Source organism: Octodon degus, unplaced genomic scaffold (genome assembly GCF_000260255.1).
Source record: "Octodon degus isolate 3935 unplaced genomic scaffold, OctDeg1.0 scaffold00012, whole genome shotgun sequence".
Classification (NCBI taxonomy): domain Eukaryota; kingdom Metazoa; phylum Chordata; class Mammalia; order Rodentia; family Octodontidae; genus Octodon; species Octodon degus.
The window spans coordinates 3,388,234-3,409,741 of record NW_004524588.1 but is presented as its reverse complement, the minus strand read 5'-3'; the positions used below and the strand labels follow the sequence as shown (position 1 = coordinate 3,409,741).

Below are 21,508 nucleotides of genomic sequence, written 5' to 3'. Positions count from 1 at the left end.
AGGAGGATCACTACAAGTCTGAGCTGTATAGTGAGACCCTTAACAAATAAAAAATAAAAATTTTAAAAAGAAGAGGAATGATTTTTCAGCCAGTGCCCCACACCAAGGACAAGTGACAGGATGATGACACAGTGATTTAGGAGAAAGAGGGACAAGAACTAAAGAAATGAAATATTTACTCTCCTCCTGGATTTAAAAATAAAACAATAAAAAAATAAAAAAAAAAACAGGATCACAGACATCAGAGTTCCTCACTGACAACCTGTGCCTAGCAAAGTCTTTGCCCTGATTCCCGCCCACTCTTCTGTCAGTTCTCTCCCAAAACAGAAGGTGGCAAAGCTCCTGCCGTTGTCATCTTGCTGCCCTCTCCTTAGGACCTGGAGTCGAGCAAATGGCTAGTGTTTTCGATTGCTGTGTAACTAAGCAGGACTGTAGTGAGGAGCAGGGCGAGGGCACCAGCGTACACCTCTTCTGTGCTCTGGGTCCACCGCCCAGGCTCTCGGCCTCTAGGCAGCAGCCTGGCCAGCACCTCGATATGAGGATGGGTCCCCCTCCACCAGGAGCCACCCTCCTGTGGCCTTAACATTCCTTGCATTTTTGTGCGCTCCACCCAGCAAAACTGTTGGCATGTGCCACGGCACAGTGGCATACTCATGCTTACATGTGGGTTTAAGGGGCACAAGGGTATTGTGGATATAAACACCAGGAGACACTTGGCTGAGGTCAGGGCGTGGACTGGTCGTTGTTTGTTGAAGGGAGACCTCCTTCATTCCCACTTGGCTTCTCCACTCTTGAGTCATAGCACTTTGATCTTGAGCACAATAATTAAAGTTTCATGGCATGCCTCAGTGGCGGGTATTTATGTGGTTGAATGCCATGGCCTTTGCCTTTGAATTGATATTCCCAACTAGCCCCGGGCTTTTTCCCTTAGAAATATTTTTGTTTCTATAGCAACGTTATTCTTTGGGATATTAGGGTCCCAAGTCACACAGGCAGAATCAAGAATCAAGCTAGGCAAGGCAGAAATGCCAGTACAGACTTCTGTGGCTAGAAGTGATGGGGCTGTATTGAGCTTTCCATATTCGACCTTCAGGTAAAACTATCTCATCTCTCCTTAGCAATGAATTAACTGGACCCCCATCAAAAAGTCATTTTTATAGGCACAAGGATCACTAATTGCTGGTTCCCTAGAATGCTCCCTGCCATCCCTCCTGTGTCTGCACTCACCCTGAACCCATGCCTAGATCCTCCTGTCCCTCTCTATTCTCTACTCATCCTTAGAGTCCCTCTCTAGCAAACTTGAATTCTTTCCCCCATCCCAGCACTGCTGTTCCTCGTGATTTATAATTCCTGCCTCACACCTACCACATAAGGACCCATATGCAGTACTCGATTTTATTATTATGGATTGGTATTTTTTAAAAAAAACTAAGAGCTGGCTGGGGAGAAAGCTCGGCAGTCTAAGCACCTGCCTGGCAAGTGCAAGGACCTGAGTTTGATCCCCACTACCACATGCTGTACCAGCCCCAGAACACCAGGCGTACTGTGCTAGCCCCAAAACCAGGGTGGTAGCGCACTCCTGTAATCCCAGCACTGGGGAGGCTGAAACAGAAGGATCACTACGAATCTAAACTACCTAGTGAGAACCTATAATAATTAATTAAAATTAACAAACACAATTAAAAACCTAACTGTTCATAGCTAACATTTATGGAACATTCACTGTCTCCCAGACATGAATGACCTCACTTCACCCTACGAAGTTATCACTAGCACTGTCATCACTAGCACTGTCATCTCTACTGGACACGTAGATAAGCTGGGGCAGCTCTGGGACATTCATTGACATGCTCCAGATTGCATGGAGGACATGCCAGAGAGCCAGAATTTGCACCCTAGGAATTAAGCCCCAGAGCCTGCTCTTGCCCACTGTGCAGAGCCACGCCGTCTACTATCCGGGCTGGCGGGACAGAGATGAGCCCAGGCGTGCGCCTGCCAGTGGAGGAGAGCAGCTGCTCCCTCCTCTCTGTGGTATTTGCTCTGCAGCGCAGCCAAGGTGACAATGGTATAATCCATATAATCCCTGTGTCCCTAGGGCATGTCCGCAGACAAGTGCATGCGCTTGAAACTCCAGGAGCAGAACAGAGCCTCAGGAGCAACCTCCACCTTCCCTCCCTCTTCTCTGTAGATTAAAATTCAGCTAACGCCCTTCAATAGTGTCTGTGTCGCTTCCGTATAAGTAATATATGTGTATCTGTGATCGTGTTCTTTTTAAAAAAATTCACACGGGACATCTGCTGTGTGACCAGAATGCGCTATCTGGGTGGGGGTAGGGACCGGCGCTAATAAGGCAGAGCCCAACAGATCCTCAATTACCTTTTAAATATCAAATGGAAGCTTCAGCACTTGGATGTGTCCGCGAGGCTCCGTGTAGGAAGAGGAGTTAAAGGAGCCGACTTAATTATCACGGGTCACTGAAGAGCAGTATCTTTCATCTTTCTCGCATCGGGGATTAGGCCTTCTCACCCTCCATGCAAGGTTAACCCTGTCACCTACCAGGGATATAACTCAGCTCAGCGGAGAGCATCTGCCTGGCAAGCGTGAGGTCCTGAGCTTGATTCCCGGTACCAAAAAAAGGAAAAAATCCTGCCGCCTACGCTGGAAGCCACACCCTCACCCCATTCAGTCTCCCCTTTGGGTTCGCAATTTTTTTTCGAGCACTGAAGATCGAAGCAGCCAAGACCTCTCGCATGCATAGCAAGCGCTCTGCCTGCAAGCAACACCCCAGCCACTGAGCTTCTGATTTCAATCTCTCCCTCACCCCTGGCTCTTTCCTCTAGACATCGATCATGCTCACATCTCTCCAATTATGATACTTAAAAATCTTCCGTCTATCTGGTCTCGTGTGCCGGAATGCCCCAATTCCCTCATCACCTTCCAAAACTGCCTGGCTGGTTACTTCTCCCCCACAGCATTGGATCCTTTCCTCTCCTGCTATGGTTCTAATCCCCATTTAGGAAGTCCTGCCTGTGTGAGGAAGGCTCATCCGTCCCACTTTCCACAGATCACTCCTTCTTCTTGGCATCTGACCTGCCATTGTCCAGGTGCGCCTACCCTGGCTGTTCCCTTACTTGTTCCATAGGCTCCTCTCCCCTCCCAGCCCGCAAATGCCACTGGTCTTCGGGGTCGGTGCTCTGTCCCCTTATTGCACAACACATCATTCTGCAGAGTCTCCAAGGTGAGCTCACCCATGGCCACATGGGTTCCATGACCATCCATGTCTAGACAACTCCCAAGCATTTATGTCCAGCCCAGTTCTCTTCTTGACATAATGTTTCTCTTCCTCTCGTCTCCCTTCAAAACGTGACCCTCCAGCATGCAGGAATAAGAAATGAATTCATTGCTGAGACACCGAACAGTCCCTTTGTCAAATACACAAACAAAAGTTTCACAGGAATCACACATATAAGAGGGATGGGGAGATAGCTCGGTGGTCTAAATGCCTGCCTGGCAAGCACAAGGACCCGGGTTCAATCCCAGCACTATAAATGCTGAGACAGGAAAATCACTATGAGTCTGAGCTGTGTAGCATGACACTGTACCAAATAAATACATGAAAGATTTTTTAAAATTAAAACAAAAATCACCAATAAGGGCTTATAAAGGAATTGATAAGATCCACCTTTTTCTTTTTCTAATGGGAGACCAGGAATCAAACTCAGGACCTCATGGTTGCCAGACAGGTACTACACCACTGAGCTGTAGCTCTAGCCCCAGATCTACCTCTTTCTGAGTCTTTTTCCAGTAGGAAAGGACATGGAGTTGCAAAAGTGTTAATTTAGGGCTGGTGAGATGGCTCAGTGGTCTAAAGCACCTACTTAGAACAAGCTTAACAAAGCAGAGGGACCACGGTTCAATCCCCCAGCACCACATGCCAGCCAGCCCTGCCTCCTGGTGGGCTGAGCTAGCCACACACACATACACACACACACATAAATAAATAAATAAAAATTTTTTAAAAAGTGTTAATTTATCCCTCAGGTTATGCATATCTAAAAGTCTGTAAGTCTCAACTGTTTGAGGGTTTTTGTTTGTTTGTTTGTTTTTGCATTTTTGAGACACGGTCTTGCTATACAGTTCAGGCTGGCCTTGAGCTCACTTTGTAGCCCAGACTGGTCTCGAAACTCACAAGGACCCTCCTTCCTCAGCCTCCCTAGTGCTGGGGTTACAGACATGTGTCACCATGCCCAGGCATAAGTCTCCTTTTTTTTTTTTTTTTAATTTTAGGGAAGGATCTGCAGGGTGTTCAGGGTCTCACTACTAGATCCTACTCATAGTGATCTGCCTGTTTACAGCCTCCCAAAAGCTGGGATTACAGGCATGCGCCACCACGCCCAGTCTCAATTGCCATCTCAGCATGCCCAGGGTGGCAGGCCAGCGACTGAACCCCTGGCCCCTGCAACTGCTTGCAGGTGCTTTAATTCACTGAGCTATTTGGCTGGCCCTTTAATTATTTATCAACACATCTTACCAGAATAGAAGTGATTTTCTTGAGTACTGAGATTTAGCCTTGTTCATTTTCATACTCTCAGGGCCAAGGAGAGTTTCCAGGACTAGCTGAAACTCAGCATCTGACAAGGAGATGAGTAAGTGGACCAGTGTGTTTCCTCCCTTGTGAAGCTTACAGGACGCAGGCTGAGCAAGGAGGATGGAGACAGATAGCAGCCCAGATGCCCCTGCCAACCTGGGCAGTGCTTACGATCCCAGAGGAATGCTGCCCACCAGAGCAGGCACAAAATGCAGAACTGAATCTAAAAGCCTTGCCCGCAATGACCTGTCTTGACACAGTTGCACAGGAAATCCACAAATACTTAGAGCTTCCCATGTCCAAACCTGAACTCTTAGTCCCCACCTTCCATTCCCCCAAAACCTTTTCATGGCTCCGTCTTCCTTGACGCCACACCAGTGATGGCAGAGCCCTCTCCGTGGGCGCAAAGCCAGACCACCCCAGCGGCCAAGCAGCTAGCATCGGGTAACAGTTGCTTTTCTTAAAAAGAAGCCTCAATAATTGCGGTGTTGATTCTTAGCATTAAACGAGTGGATTTGGGGTTGCAGCTTGGGCACTCGTCTCTAAAATGTTCACGTCACCGCTCTAAATCTCTGTCACTGCTCTAAATCATGTCACCATTCATTCACCTAGTGCACTTGCTTACATCCCAAGCTAGAAGTCAGCTTCCCTGCTCGGTGGATGCCCCTGGTGGGCAGCTTCCTTGTCCCCTACACAGCTATATTCTGAGATCAGAATATCCTCCCACCAGCAAGGTTAGACTCTCCTCACAAAGCCTCTTGTTTTCTTGATCATTCTGTCAGTTTCCAGTTTCCTCTCAAATTCTCTTATAAAAATGGAGGACTAGATGGGGAAGAGTAGGGACCTCGTCCTGGAGTACAAACCCAAATGGTACCTCTGGCCACGACTGGCAATCTAGGAGACCACACGAATTTCACCGACCCTCTGCTCTAAACCTTCCCTGTTAACCTCTACCTTGTTGGCTGTGTTCACTGACTCCCTCTGGCTGTATTTGATTCTAGGTGTTTGCTCAATTGGGTTTTGTTTGTTTTTTGTTTTTGTTTTTGATTTGAGACAGGGTCTTGCTTTGTAGTTCAGAATGGCCTTGGACTCAATATGTAACCTGGGCTGGCCTCATTTTGATTCCACCTCATTCATTTTACAGAACTTTCCTGAGCCCCTCTATACCCCAACCCCTATTCTAAGCAAGTAGACTTGTCAGTGAACAAAACAAAGCCCTTTGGCCTTGCAGTATAGGGGCGATCCATAGAAAATAGTAAATACATGAATTAAGTATTTGTGGCATATTTTAGAAAACGAGAAGAGCTATGGCAAAATTTTAAATTTAATTGAAGAGAAAGGGCAATGTTGGGTGGAGAGGATGGGTATAATTTTTACTTATGTGATCAGCGATGGCCTCATGGAGGATGGAGGCTGGCAGGGGAGGGATTGGCAGAAGGAACCAGCAGTTCCAAAGCCCTAAGACCAGGTGAGCCTGTGTGACTGAGGGACCCAGGGAGGTCAGAAGGGCTGAAAGAATGAGCAAAGGGAACACGGAAGAGGTGAAGTCACATGAGGCTTTGGGGGCCACTTGAAAGCCCTGGGCTTTTCTATAAAATAGAAACACCCATTGTAGGGTTTGTGCAGAAGAACAACATAACCAAAAAAACTTTTCTGGCTGCTGCATTGACTATGAGAGGCTCAGGCTTGGAGTTGGCGTAGGGGAAAGGGCAGAGGCAGATGACAGTTAAGAGTCCACTGCAGAGAAGCAGGTGAGATGGTGGTCAGCTGGACACTGATGGTGCTAAGAAGTGGGCAAAATGTGCTTGTATTCTGAAGGTAGAACTAACAGGATTGCTTGGCTGGCTCTACATGGGGTGTGAAAGGAAGAGGGGAGGTGGGGTGATTCCCACATTTTTTGGTGTCAGCCACCAGGTGAATGAATTTGCTATTAGGTGAGACGTGGGGCAGGTATGGGGTCATCAGGGACATTTTCCTCCTTCCACTCTCTCTTGCCCCCAGAAAGACCCAGATTCCACCTCCAAAGTATCCCTTGACTGTCACTGGATCTCCCCATCACCTCCACCAAAAGCTGGAGAACTCATGGTACCCCACCTGGACCTTTGAGAAGGTCTCCTACTTCTTACTATCCAGCCTCCAAACTAGACCCCTAACCACCTAGAAGAGAAAAACTCCACAAGCAGCTCTGTTAGTCACACCTGCAAGAGCACAGTGTTCAACAGGAAGCCAGAAGCATCCCCCATGCAGCTCAACCAACTAGTAGCTGCCCCACACAGCTCAACCTGCAGAGAGGTAACTCCACAAAAAACCACAAGAGACATGTGCCTGCCAGCAACCCCATACCCAACACCATCTTATCACCTAGCTCTAGGCCCCCTACTCAGACACCCCAAATTGTGTACCCTACTCAGCAATGCTCCCTCCCCTAGCTAAACTCCCCTGTAATACATGTTGTGGCCTCTGGCTCAAGGCCAATGGTCTTTTCACCCCTGGCCTGGCTGCACCCCGTCTGCAATAAAGTCTTTGAACACTGCTTAAACTCTGCCTCTCTCTGCGGTCCCAACTGTACTTCAGCTTACCCTAGCACTTATCCTGGCCCTTCCCACTCTGTTCCAATAGCTGGTGTTCCTTACATATCCAGCAGCTGGAAGCCACATGGACCTCTTACAAGGCAAGCTGGATAGTCCCTGCTTAATGCCATTTCTGGTTTTCTTTTGCTTCTGTGTCGCCTTCTATATGTTCCAGCGGCATTGTGACTACACATAAAGTGTAATTAGTACATTTATAAGGAAAATTTAAGACTCTGGGATGATCAGTAATCTTTTCAGTGAAATGCTGGTGCCTTTGGTTTATCTGATCCTACAGGTGCTTTTGCCTTTGACAAAGCTTTTTTAATAGCCCATCCAAATAGAAGTTAGGGGCTGGCCAAATAGCTCAGCAGATTAAAGTGCCTGCAAGCAGGCACAGAAGCCAGGGGTTCAATCCCTGGGTCTGCCATGCCAGCCCCGCCCCTGGGGCATGCTGAGACTGCAATTGAGACTGGGCATGGTGGTGCACGCCTGTAATCCCAGCTCTTGGGAGACTGTAAACAGGTGGATCACTACAAGTTTGATCTAGTAATGAGACCCTGTAGTAATGAACACCCTGTAGACCCTTCCCTAAAACACACACACACACACACACACACACACACACACACAAAAGAAGAAGTTAGCACATAGAAAAGTGGTAACTATGCAAATAATTCTCAAAGATATGAATATACAATGATTATGTTCCATGGAGACTTAACTGAACCGTTGAAATAGGATCATTTCCAAAATGACTTATGTCATAAGTCTTCTGCCTTTATGATAATTACTGGGGTTCATCTGGGGTATCATTGCCCAGAGAACCTACAAGTGGTCTCTTGCATGACTTGGCATTTTCAGAGTATGGAAGTCCCATCCCAGGAGAGAGCATTTGGCAGCCAGATACTCCACAAGACCAAAGCAGATGTTGTCAGGGTTTTTTATACCTAGTCTTGCAATTCACTCCCACTGTGTTCTATTGGCTAAAAGAGACTTTCTAAAGCTAGCACAGACTTAAGTGGAGAGGAATTAGACCCCCCCTTAATGAGAGGAATATTGGATAATTACAGCCATTTTTAAAGCTGCATGTCTTTTGGAATCCTCAGATGTACCTGATATATTAAAATGCATTATAGTTTTCTCTTATCATTAAACATTAGTTAAGAATGCCTTCAGAAGGCTTGGGGCAATGGCTCAGTGGAATAAGCGCTTCCCTGGCAAGCGCAAGGGCATGAGTTCAATCCCTAGTTCTGGGGGGGGAAAAAAAAAATATATATATATATATATGCCTTCAGATATGCTAAATATGCACTTTTACCCTGTCCAAAAATATTTGCCAAAACAAGATACTTTTTCAGGGGCTGGAGAGATGGCTCAGTGGTCTAAAGCACCTACTTGGAACAAGCTTGGCAAAGCATCAGGGACTGCGGTTCGATCCCCCAGCACCACATGCCAGCCAGCCCCGCCCCCTGGTGGGCTGAGCTGGCCTCTCTCTCTCTCTCTCTCTCTCTCTCTCTCTCTCTCTCTCTCTCTCAAATAAATAAAAAAAATATTAAAAAAAAAAGATACTTTTTCAATCCCAAAAAATCCTTTGTTTCTGAGTTTACATACTGTGCCTGGTATTTTCCTTCATGGCAATGAGGAATTTGACTGCAGATGCTAAGAAGCTATTGGTTAGTTCCAACATCTGAAAAACAGATTTCTACAAGTTTTGCTTACTGTCATCTCAGTTGATTTTAATCAATCCATGAAATTTTTTTTTAATTTTATTTATATGTGTGTGTGTGTGTGTGTGTGTGTGTGTGTGTGTGTGGCCAGCTCAGCCCACCAGGGGGCGGGGCTGGCTGGCCTGTGGTGCTGGGGGATTGAACTGCGGTCCCTTTGTTTTGCTAAGCTTGTTCTAGGTAGGTGCTTTAGACCACTGAGCCATCTCACCAGCCCCAATCCATGAAATTTAATAACAGTTCTTTTGGTGTCAGAGATTCATGATGAAGAAACCATGAGTATCAGCAAGTTTTTGAACAATTTTTAACAACTGCCATATGTTCTGGTCATATTTGTTGTCCACACCTGCAGCTCCTTGACAGTTTTTCTTTTCCTGTTTGTTTTAATAATTTTAATAAGCTGTGCTTCTTCTCATAAGGTCCTGCACATCTGTTAGAGTTACTCCTAGGGCCGAATTGTCTTCCTGTTCTTCCAAGTATCTTTTCAAGTTGTTGATTACTGGCTGTGTCGAGTTGCCCGTGGCTGCATCACAAATAACACAGGCTGGGCAGCTTTAGCAGCTGGAATTTTTCTCAGGGTCCTGGAGACTGGAAGTCCAAGATTTGAGTGTTGTAGGCTGGCTTCTCCTATGGCCATTCCTTATAATGGATCTTACTAAAAAAAATTGGCAACATATGCCATCAGTGTTTCGTTTGTTTTAAGTTTAATCACAAAATCTGTACCAAACTGTAACTACATTAAAAACACTGCCCCTTTTGATGAACAATAATATGGGTTTACTACAAAGACAAAAATATGCAATGTATTAACCATTGTAACTGTCTTATTGACCTGTTTTGAAACTGTCTCACTGCTATTTGTTTCTCAATAAAATTAATAAAAATAATAATAATATGGGTTTGATATTATGGTGTACTATTTGATTTGTTAGCTGACTTAACATTTTATGGCCATAGGAGAAGCCAGCCTACAACACTCGGATCTTGGACTTCCAGTCTCCAGGACCCTGAAAAGTCATATGTATCTTCCATCTATTCTGGAAGAAGACTTTTTGGCAGCTATATGACTTGTTTTTAATCTTTGCAACATAATATACAACCACATAGATGATTAAAAAGCTCTTCTATTAATATTAGTTGACAACTTGGAAATTATTAATAAATTTATGTATTTTTGAGAGGATGTCATGTTTTTCCCTGGTATGGTCTTTCATTTTGAGGTTTTAAGTTTTTGTTTATAAGATTTTGTTATAAATAATGTCAAATTGGTCATTTTTGTTAACCTTTGCAGAAAAAATAAAGTCACATTAAAATCATGTTCACTATAAAGTCTTATATCAACTCTCTTCTTTAAAGAATGCAACTCAGATAAAATTTAAACATTTTATTAGAATCAACATTTCTATTAATCTGTATATTTTCAGATGCAGAAGTTGAATTATCTCTATATTCATCACATTGTTTTCTTCTAATAATCAAACAGCTTGGTAAAGGAAATGTATGTGAAGTCGAAAGGCTATTACAGTCACCTGTAAGGGGAAAATGTAAAATGACTCTTTTCCAAAAATACCTTGACAGGGCTGGCGAGATAGCTCGGCAGGCTAAGCGCTGCTTTGGCAAGCACAGGGAACAGGGTATGATCCCCGGTCCTGCATGCTGTGCCAGATCTGCCCCTGAGAAGCACTGAGCCAGTGACCTAGTTGGGGTGTGGTGGTGCATGCTTGTAATCCCAGCACTGGGGAGGCTGAAAACAGGAGGATCACTACAAGTTCAAGCTGCATAGTGAGACTCTGTACCAAATACATAAAATGAAAGAAGAAAAAAAAAAATACTTTGACAGTTATAAATGATACTCACTTGAGAATCTTGACAGTGTGCTGGTCCCAGAGCAATTCCTCCAGTATTTCATAACAAGTTTCACATTACACAAGTACAAAACTAAACACAAGGTACACACACTGATATAAAATTGACCAAATTATCTGTCATACACCAGACAATTGAACGAGATGCCCAAGACCAGCTAGGTTATTTTTAGGATCCATTGCAAAAAGTGAAAATATAACACCCTGCCTGAAAATAAGTAAGTTATTGTCCCTTTCCAAGGGACACAGACTTAGCCCATGGATGAAAGGTGAGGCCAGGTGAGGGTGCCATGCAGAAGGGCATCTACAGAGGCCGGCGATGCAGGTACTCAAAAGAATTTTACCAATAGACACGGTAGGAAGAAAATCCAAAGGGTTTATTTAGTTCAGGGTGTGCTGCCATGAGGGACTCTAGGCAAGTTTCCGAGACAGGAACCACACAGGCAGGTCAAAGAGTTGGGGTTTTTGTAAAGGTTTAAGGCTATGGAAAAAGGGCGTAGGCAGCGGATGTGATTATCTTAAGAATGTCTTCTCCTGAGGGAGCCAGCATCCCTTGTAACATCCTCATCCTGTACAAGATGGGAGGGCGTGGAGACTGTGAGTGCTACACCGCACTGGCAAAGTGGGGTAGCCTGCTTACAATACAAGGGAAGAAAAAGGCTTGGTTCTCCTCCCCCTTTTCTTTTCTCTTTTTGCTTTTGGTGTCGTCCTCCACCTTGACGTGTTACCCATGTGCCATGTCACCCTGACTTAAGTCCAGCTGATTATGGAATGAAACCTCCACAAACTGTGAGCCAAATAAACCTTTCCTTCATTTAAAAAAAAAAGAGGGGGCTGGTGAGATGGCTCAGTGGTCTAAAGCACCTACTTAGAACAAGCTTAGCAAAGCACAGGGACCACGGTTCAATCCCCCAGCACCACATGCCAGCCAGCCCCACCCCCTGGTGGGCTGAGCTGGCCACACACACACACACACACACACACACAAATAAATAAAATTTTAAAAAATTTTAAAAAAAATTTAAAAAAAAAATTAAAAAAAAGAACGTCTTCTCCTGGATCATTGCATATCTTACAGCAGTGCCTATATTGTCTTTAAAAGTATATTTACAGTCACAATTTTGACAAGAGCATTTCCTCTAGTTTAAGAAGACCTTTAGTTTTAGATAGAAAGGTGAACAAGGAGGTCCACTATGTCTTTTAGAGAAGATGGCTCTGGACTCATTAGGAGGAATGAATGGGCCTCATATTGAAAGGCTTGTTGCTGTTTTATGGCTTCCTACCCAACAGCAGCCACTGCAAGGGCAGCTGCTGCCGTGGGCAGGGGCAGACACAGGAGGTCAGGAGGCTTAATGCCAAGGGCAGCATAGGCTAGATGGGCGAGATCCCATCTCTGGGCAGGGAAGAGGCTGTAGGAGGTAGGATCGTGTTTTGAATGAAGGCTCTAAGACCCCTGCACATGCCCAGCCATCTCCTCTTCACTTACCAAACACAAAATCAAAGATAAAATTGTTAACAATTTCAAGACAGTGACTGTGGTGCCGTGAAACTCCAAGTGCAAACCTTACTGAGTCAGACTTGCACGGTGCTCTGGCTGTGCCCCGGGAAACGAGCCCAGGAGGTATCAGAAAGCAAAATTCAAATGGGCCACATACACTGAAGGAAGAACATGAAACGTGCCCCCATGTTGTTTATTTTCTTGTTCTTTCTGGCTATGACCCTCAAGTCATATCAAAGGACTCATGTCTCTCTAAGGGCCTGTCCCCAGAGATGGAATGTGACAGGGAGGGAGCCCAGTGCAACAGCAAGACTATGACCAGGTGTGAGACAAACGTGAGCTGTCTTCTAGAACATTCTATGCCTTCATCTCTGGGGCCCCTGCTTCCTTATTACTAAATTCCTTCTGTGACACTGTTGGCTTCCTCATTAGTAATGAAAGGGTCAGGCTAGATGACCTCCAACATTCCCTCCAGCTCTGTTTCCCTGAAAGAAACAATGCAAACAGATGTTTGGAAAAAGCGTTGGGCTCTTGACTGTTTTATCTCCATGCTTAATGGACTTGTTGTAATCGATGCATTTTGATTCATCAAAGCCATATCTGAACTCTTTGTTCAGGTGCTGCTGCTGCATAGAAGCCAAAGAAATGAGGGGTGAGTAATTGAGATGCGTGTAGTCAAAATGGGCCCTTGTATCCCTCAGGCCTAGCAGCAGGTGGGTTAATTCTATCACCCTAGATTTTAAAATGACAATAATTAGTACCTGAGCCAGGTCCTTTTATCTGAGGTGTTCAAAGGGCTTTGTGGTTATTAGTCCATTAATTCACCTGCCTCAAGCCAGCCAGAGGTCAGGAGGAGTCTCCTAGCAGCAAAATGGGCCAAGAAGACAGCAGGAAGAAGGGAGTGGGGCCACCAAGACAGCTCTCTTGGAAAAATTAAATGGAAAATCCCCCTGTTGGTCTATGGACAGCGCTTTAAGTGCTCACGAGTGACTTTTCTAGACTAGATAGCATCCTCTGAAAAATCACTTTACCTTTTGCATAAACTTGAGCTTTCTAGCTTCAGACAGATAACAGTTATGCCAAAAGCAAATACAGGAAGTGCCTCATCTCTAGAATTTTCTTTTCTCAAAGGAGAAAATGGTTCTGAGTTAAAGAATCGCTAAAGATAGGACATCACTTCAGAATGAATTTGTCAAGGGTTTGTTAAATTCCTGACATATTTGCAGGTGGTTTCCATTAAAAGGCATCTGTTTTAAAAAGGGGGTGATGAGGAAATGGGGGCAAGGAGATGGCTCAGTGGAATAAGTGCTTCCCTGGCAAGTACAAGGGCCTGAGTTCAATCCCCGGTTCCGGAAAAAAAAAAAAAAAAAAACTGCCAGAAAGTACCTTTTGCAAAGTACTTTAATCAGAATTATTTTATCAAACAAACCATTCACCCCTCCAGGGGCTATTCAGGCAAAAAAATATGGAGCCAAGCTTTGAGCGGTGACACATGTTTGTATTCCCAGCATTCTAAGAGGCTGAGGCAGGAGGATTATAAATTCAAGTCATGCCGTACAATTTAGCTAGTTTTTTTGTTTGTTTTTGTTTTCTTGGGGTTTGTTTTGTTTTGTTTTGTTTTGTAGTTTAGGGAACAGTCTACAGGGTGTTCAGGGTCTCACTACTAGATTAGACATGTAGTGATCCACCTGTTTACAGCCTCACAAGAGCTGGGCATGTGCCACTACACCCCAGTCTCTTAGCTAGTTATGTCTCAAAATAAAACATAAAAATGTCCAGGGATATAGCTCAGTGTGATGTCCTTGGGTTCAATCTCCAGTACCAAAGAAAGAAAGAAAGAAAGAAAGAAAGAAAGAAAGAAAGAAAGAAAGAAAGAAAAAGAAAATAGGGGTAGAAGCTGACCCTTAAGCAGCTATAACTCTGTCAAAAGATGAAATTCATACAAACAACTTGATAAACTTGTTTGTTATTCTTTATTTATTTCTGTTTCTTATTCATTACTTTTTTTAAATGATCAATTAACAACATAAAATGGGCAGAAATTTTGAATGGTACAGACCAAAGTTCATGCTGAGTTGATGGTGGTAGGTAATCAGTGAATGCCAGGTGATGGGAAGGCAGGAAGAATCCAGGGGATCAGGTGAACTAGAGAGTGCAGAGGCAGGGAAAGGGCTGGGATCAGAAATAGGATCCAGATATGGGAATAGAGCCAGCGCAGCTTGAGAGAGGGGCATGTCAGAGATGACCTAATGGCTGCTTATTTCGTTTTGAGGCTGGAGAAAGCCAACCTATTGAGCCTAGATGGAAAAAGTAGAGCAGGATCACAGAGCACCTTGCAAATGAGCAAAAGAAGCTCTCATCTGAGGTCCTCAGAAGCCCTTTGTCAGAAGGCAAATATTCAAGAAAAGGACAGAGTATATGAGGGGGCAGATACATGATGTAGGTTAGATGTGGTACTATGTCAGAGTTGTAGTCATCAAAGGAGAAAAGAATGTGTTATCTCAATATGAACTGGTGACCTTCAATCATGGACTGCTTTCACCCCACGATTTAGGAATGTCTCAGTGACAAAAGACACAGAGCTAGGGCTGTTCTGATGGAGAAGAGGTGGTGAAGAGTATTTGGACATTCCAGCTGAGCTATGGGCATTACCAGAAATGCTGCTCCAGGTAAGATTCCACCTATGATGAATAACCAAGGCCTGAGGAAGGCTTTTAAAAAGTAAAGAAAAGAGATTAGCAGAGTAAAGAAACTTCCCCTTCTTTACAATTTTGCTTTTTATTTTTGGTGTTTGTTTTTTTGTTGTTGTTTGTTTTGCTCTGGGTTGTTTTTTGTTTTTTGTTTGTTTGTTTGTTTGTTTGGTGTGTGTGTGTGTGTGTGTGTGTGTGTGTGTGTGTGAGTGTTGGAGGTGGTGGTGATGGTGGTGGTAGTGCCAGTGATGATGATGGTAGTGGTGGTGTTGGGTTCAACAACCCAGGGCCTTTGTTTGCACTGAGCTGTGTTTCTAATCTTTGTTTTATCTTTTTTTGAGGGGAGGACAAATCTCACTAAGTAATCAAGCTGCCCAGGCTAGGCTGAACTTGTGATTCTCCTGCCTCAGCCTCTCAGAGGGCTGGAATTACAGGCCTACGTGTGCTACTACATCTGGTCCATCAACTATTTGCTAATGTATATGAAATTACTCTTCCTATGGTCTAGTGAAATTCTTGTTAATTTGTAAAATGGATGCTGTTTTGAATTTTACAATTAAATTAAAATGTAGGGAAGTCTACAGAAGTAGCTTTTTTAGGAAATAGGTCAGAAGGATGAAGCATCCTCCTATGAGGCCAAACAGGCCCCTGCTGTTTCTTGAGTACACTGAATTGTATTAGAAAGAAGCAGATATCCCTAAATTCACACCTCTTCAGGACCTCCAGGAGGCCATTGTGCCTCTGGTCAGTAGAAGAATGAAAAAAATAATGGTTCTCTCCAAGGAAATCTATGTGGAAAAGTTGCTGTGAAACTGGAATAGGTGTGTCTTTCTGTCCTTCCGGTTCTTTTTATAGGCACTGCAGGAACCTGAGTGAGGGCCTACAGTTCTTCCGCCCATTTGGGGCAAGATTAAAGAAGCTGAGGTTGTCTCCTTCTTACTCATTTGCAGTTAAAGCCTCGCCACCACTGCAGCCTCAGCTTCCAGAGCAGACACAGAGGAGGTAAGTCGGAATTCAGGGGCCAAGCTCTCAGATTCGAGCCAGGCTGCTCCAGACATCTAGTCTGGGAATAACTGAAGGGGAGCAGGCTTAAGAGTATTCAGTAGCCAGATGATTGGTTTGGTTTGGTTTGGTTTGGTTTGGTTTGGTTTGGTTTGGTTTGGTGGGGCCTGGTGGGGTCTGGTGGGGTGTGATTCAGTTTTCTCCAAAGAAATATATGAGATTTTATATCAAATCACCTCAGTAAAAATATGAACTTTGGCATGAAACTTTTGGTGAAAGGAACCATGAGTAGAATTCTTTGAAAAACAAATGGCAGATGCTGTTGCATTGGACTGACTTGACTTGAAAGAAGGAACAGTTATTAAATTAAAATTACTGGGAAAAGTCATCCGTCTATCTCCTTCCAGCAGTGCATCCATTCTTAGAATAATGTAACCAATGATCCACTCATGCAGCCAGCCTATGCTGACATACCTGGAATCCCACCAATCATGCAAACATCACATACCCCATCTTATGAAAACAGATTCTCTATTTGCTTTCAAAAGGCTTTAGGAATTGTGACAGAAATGGATGACTTTTCAAACCCTTCCTGGGCAACTTAGTAATTTAATGAGACTCTGTCTCAAAAAAAAAAAAAAAAAAAAAAAAAAAAAAAGAGCTCTGGAGCTCCAAGAAAATCCATTCTGCTTCTCCCAGTAGAAGTATGGAGCTTTCTTAGCAGATAACTTGGAAAATCTTAAGTTAGCATTCTCGTTTCCTTGTCTGGCATCCCATATACAACAGTTATAAGTCTAGGGGTGCCTCCACCTGCACAGGCGCCACCATGTTCGGACAAAAACAGGAGAGCCATACCCCACCGGGTGATAAAGCTGAGGAGGACCCCACTGTGTGCAGCCCCCACCCCACCCCTGGTGGAAGCCACCAGCACCTTGGGGGTGCAGACTGGAAGTGGTAGCGGCCAGGCTGATGGCCAAGAGGGCTAAAGACGTGTCCAGATGATGCTTGCGGCTCAGCTGTGGGACCTGCAGGAGGCCGGCTCAGGCAGGAGCAGGCAGTGACAGGAAGTGGGTGGAGTGACGAGGGCGACTGCAGGGCAATTGTCTCTGTCTCCTGGTTTTGAAAGGATTGTTTTTCTATGGCAGTTAGATGTCCTGGTTTTCACTGTTCTGAACTTTATTTGTGTGTTGGTAGCGAGGCATGTTGTTGCTGAAATACAGAGTAGCGTGGATGGGGCTTCTGTGTCATACTAGTGCCGGGAGCCGCCTCCCCCAGGTGAGACGATGGGGTGTCCCTGCTTCCTGCTGGTGGTGGTGGGCAGCGCCAGGGCCAGCACCTGCCTGCATGTGGCGCAAGCAGCCTGCCTCCGCGAGCAGGCCCAGCGTCGCCCAGCATGGGCTGTGCCTGCACTCCTTGTTAGCAGGCAGTGGGTTTGGGACCAAGGTCTCCAATACGGGTTTTAACCAGAAGAGGGAAGTTTTGACCATACTTGAAAAAAAGTTTAAAATGTTTAGCTTTTTATCTAAAGTTAATATTTGTTTTTTAGAGTTGACTACTAACCATTCTGATTATATGATTTTTATGCATAAAATGTCCATATAAATTGAATTTAATATTTTTAAACAGTTGGGGTCAGTACTTTCCTTGGCTGTCCCATTGAGTGCTCTTCTGTGCTATTTTGTAATTGGATCTCAGATTTCTGCTTTCCAAATTAAGTTCCTGGAGCAGGTTCCTTTCCGCTCAGTGCATAGCGTTGTGCTAGCATTGCCTCGAAAGAGAAAATACTCAAAACGTCATTTCTTGCAAAATAAAAAATTTTCCATAAAAAAAAAAAGTCTAGGGGTGGTGCATGGACCAGCATTGCCCATCCCCATAAACTATATGTATTTATCTGATTTTCACCCTGCTTTCAGAAGCTTAGCAGTTAGCTTATCAAGAGTCAAACCAAATGGAACTTACGTCTTTTCAGTGTCCTGGTGACATTTGGTAAAGCCATTCCCTTCATGTGCCCAGGCATCTTCATTTGGAATGAAAGACACTATAGTGCCCTGCCTAGGGCTTCTTACATCATTTTGTGGATGGATGGAAGGTCAAGTTTGTCTCATCCTTTCTCTACAGTGTACCAGAAGACCATTCCCGTGTGGTCCACCATAAGCCACCATGTATGAGGATTGCGTGGAATCCACTAAAGACTATTATCTCTTCTGTGACAATGAGGGGACATGGGGCATTGTCCTAGAGGCCTTGGCAGGAATTGGCATAGTGGTGACAATTCTGCTGCTCTTATCATTCCTCTACCTGATGCAAAAAGTGCAAGACTGCAGTCAGTGGAACGTCCTCCCCACCCAGTTTGTCTTCCTGCTGGGTGTGCTGGGGCTCTTTGGACTTGCTTTTGCCTTCATCATGCCATTCAATGAACAAACTGCCCCTGTGCGCTACTTTCTCTTTGGGGTTCTCTTTGCTCTCTGCTTCTCGTGTCTCCTGGCTCATGCTTCCAACCTGGTGAAGTTGGTCCGAGGTGGAGTCTCCTTCTCTTGGACAACAATCCTGTGCATTGCTGTTGGTGTCAGTCTGCTCCAGACAATTATTGCCATTGAGTATGTGACCCTCATGATGACCCGAGGCATGATGTTTGTGCACCTGACACCCTATCAGCTCAATGTAGACTTTGTTATGCTTTTGGTCTATGTCCTTCTCCTGATGGCCCTCACATTCTTCATCTCCAAAGCCACGTTCTGTGGCCCATGTGAGAACTGGAAGCAGCACGGAAGGCTCATCTTTGTCACTGTGCTCATCTCCATCATCATCTGGGTGGTGTGGATCTCCATGCTCATGAGAGGCAACCCTCAGCTCCAGCGGCAGCCCCAGTGGGACGACGCGGTCGTCTGTATTGGCCTGGTCACCAATGCATGGGTTTTCCTGCTGCTGTACATCATTCCTGAGTTCTGCATTCTCTACAGATCGTGCAGGCGGGATTGTCCTGCACAAGGCAACACCTGTGGTGTGGCCCCAGTCTACCAGCGCACCTTCCGTTCGGAGAACCAGGAGCTCTCCAGAGGTACTTTCCAGGGGGAACGTGAGCAGGGTTCAGGGGGCAGGGAAGGGCTTCACCTGGAAAACACAGAAAAATGGGGAACAGGCTGAACAAGAGGGATCCAAAAGGAACGGTCAGACGTTGGGGGAGTAACTTTATAGTTCCAGCACAGAGATGAGGACTTCTACGTTGAAGGTTAAATTTTTATGAAAAATCAGTTCTTCCAAACCAGAGAGCTTTATGAGGAAGGACAGAGACAGAAACAAACTAAAGATCCTAGTAAACAAGCATGACTCTGAATGCTCAAGCTGGGTAAAGTGAGGCACCCACTATAAAATCAATTAATCAGCCCCAAATTAGGCTTGGACCATGCTCTTGCCTGGCACTGGATGCTCCCTCCAAATGAGTCAGCTTTCGAGCACAGTAGTCAATCCTGGCAACAGTGACTGACATTTTAAAATTTCAGGCCTCAAAGCTAATTTGTCCCAACATAACCTTCAAATTTTTTTTGTGGGACTCGCCACTCGTAAAAGCCACAGAACCCAACCGCTTCTGGATTTCTAGTTTTAAGCTATCAGCTGTTTTAAATCATTCAAAGTTTACAAAAAAGCAACAGGAAAGGCCCAGGTGTGGTGACACATGCCTATAATTCCAGCAGTCGGGAGGCTGAGGCAGGAAGATAGCTGTCAATTCGAGAGCAGCCTGGGCTACAAAGTGAGCCCAAGGCCTCCTGAGCTGCACAGTGGGACCCTGTCTCAAAAAGATCAAGAAAACCAAAGCAACAGGCAGGATCACTTAGCATCTTGCTTATATGATGCTTTCATAATAATTTCTGGGTCAGATTTTTATCCTTATGTAAGACCAAGCCACCTGACTCTATTTCGTTATGAAATAAAACATATTATCTATAACAACAAAGATAGTCAGTCCCCAACAACCTGGGAGAAATAGTGTGAATTTCAGTTATCTTGAAATGCATCAAAACTCATTCATTCCTTTGCGAAAACATCTGGCCTGTTATTCAGAACTCACTATCATAGTTTTACATCAATTTATGTATCTTAATAGGCTACTGATTTCACCCATTTTACTTCTAGCGTGTAATAATGATGTTATTGTATATATTACGCAGTATACATAACATCCACCAAGCTAAAAAAATTAATGTACAGCCTTCCTTTTGAATACATATACTTTTTGGAGCTGCAATCTATGGCTAATTGGACATTCAAATTAAATCCTGTTCAGATAAATGCACCCATTAATTCTTTTCAGTTCAGTTCACCAAGAAGCAGAAATCAACACTATATCCTTCCTCTAAATTTTTTTTCATTGCTTGTTGATAATGTGCAATCAGATCACCAGAGAACGAAAGCTGTTACAGAATTTCGAAGTCCATCTTTCTTGAAAATTCTTTTCATAGTTCTTACCAGAAGATAGGCTAAAGGTTGCTGTCTTTGCTTTTTTGTTGTTGAATTTTTCTGCCAAAGAAAGGTCTTGGAGTTTCACAGTAGCCAAACATACACTTGTAACAATCAGTATTCCCTACCTCCCTCAAATTTTAAACATGTGTTTTCAAATTTTCTAAGGAATGTTTAAGTCGAAGAGAGTGTTTCCAACAAACAGGTTTCCTGAGTCGTCCAGGACAATCCTGTTATCCAGGCAAAGTCACAAAACCCACTTCTGAGCAGGAAATAGTCTGACAGTGACAGTCATTACCAAAGCAATTTGATATTTTTTTTTGCGGGGGGGGGGGATCAATAGTGTAGTTTTTAAAAAAAATATTCTAGATATCTCTCCAAGATTGGAAAAAGCCACCAGAAACTTCAGGTTAGAGAATGGAATCAAAATATAGGTCATCAGGAAAAAAGCACAAGTAGCAAAATTAGAAGACTAATTAAAACTCAATTTAAAAACATAAGATTACAGCTACTTAGAAAAACATACATGGGGCCGGGGAGATGGCTCAGTGGAATAAGTGCTTTCCTGGCAAGCGCAAGGGCCTGAGTTCAATCCCCGGTTCCGCAAAAAAAAAAAAAAAAAAAAAAAAAGAAAAACATACAAACAGATTAGATGACAGGTAAGTGCCAGAGAAGTAGAGGAACAGAAAGCAGAAAGCTCCTAAATGTCACCGTGGGTCAGGAGCTGACAGGGAAGCAGCTCGGGGCTGCCTTGGGCTGTTGGCTGAAGAAACAGTGAAGTGCTGTGTAAACAGACAAGGCTGCCCAGAGCAACCTTGTCCTTGTCCTCTGCATGAGTCAGTCCCCAGCGAGTGTTCCCATCCCAGCCCTGGGAACATTTAATGAGAAGTATGGGGGCTTTGGGGAGGCGCTGCAGAAAACCACAAAGATGATTAAAGAGTTGTAGCATCAGACCTGTGTGGAAAAGGTAAGTGATGGGCCTGACTTGGCAGTTCTCAAGCTTTATGGACCTTGTAGATGACCCAAGGGTCTCTCTCTGTCTCTCTCTCTCTCTGTCTCTCTCTGTCTCTCTCTCTCTATCTCTGTCTCTCTCTCTCTCTGTCTGTCTCTGTCTCT

At 44.5% G+C, this 21,508-nt stretch overlaps 1 protein-coding gene across 2 annotated transcripts in view; it reads left to right on the top strand.

Annotated features, from left to right (window-relative positions):
* The first annotated feature begins 18,097 nt into the window (after positions 1 to 18,097).
* The window catches only part of Gprc5d (G protein-coupled receptor class C group 5 member D), a 9,807-nt gene continuing 6,396 nt past the window's right edge, over positions 18,098 to 21,508 (top strand). The window contains exon 1 of one of the 2 annotated variants that reach the window (XM_004626197.2): positions 18,098 to 18,995. In XM_004626197.2, the coding sequence (XP_004626254.1) occupies positions 18,098 to 18,995 (898 nt within the window). Of the gene's footprint in view, positions 18,996 to 21,233; positions 21,360 to 21,508 lie in introns of those variants that run through there. The other variant, XR_002819946.1, reaches the window with a different exon arrangement.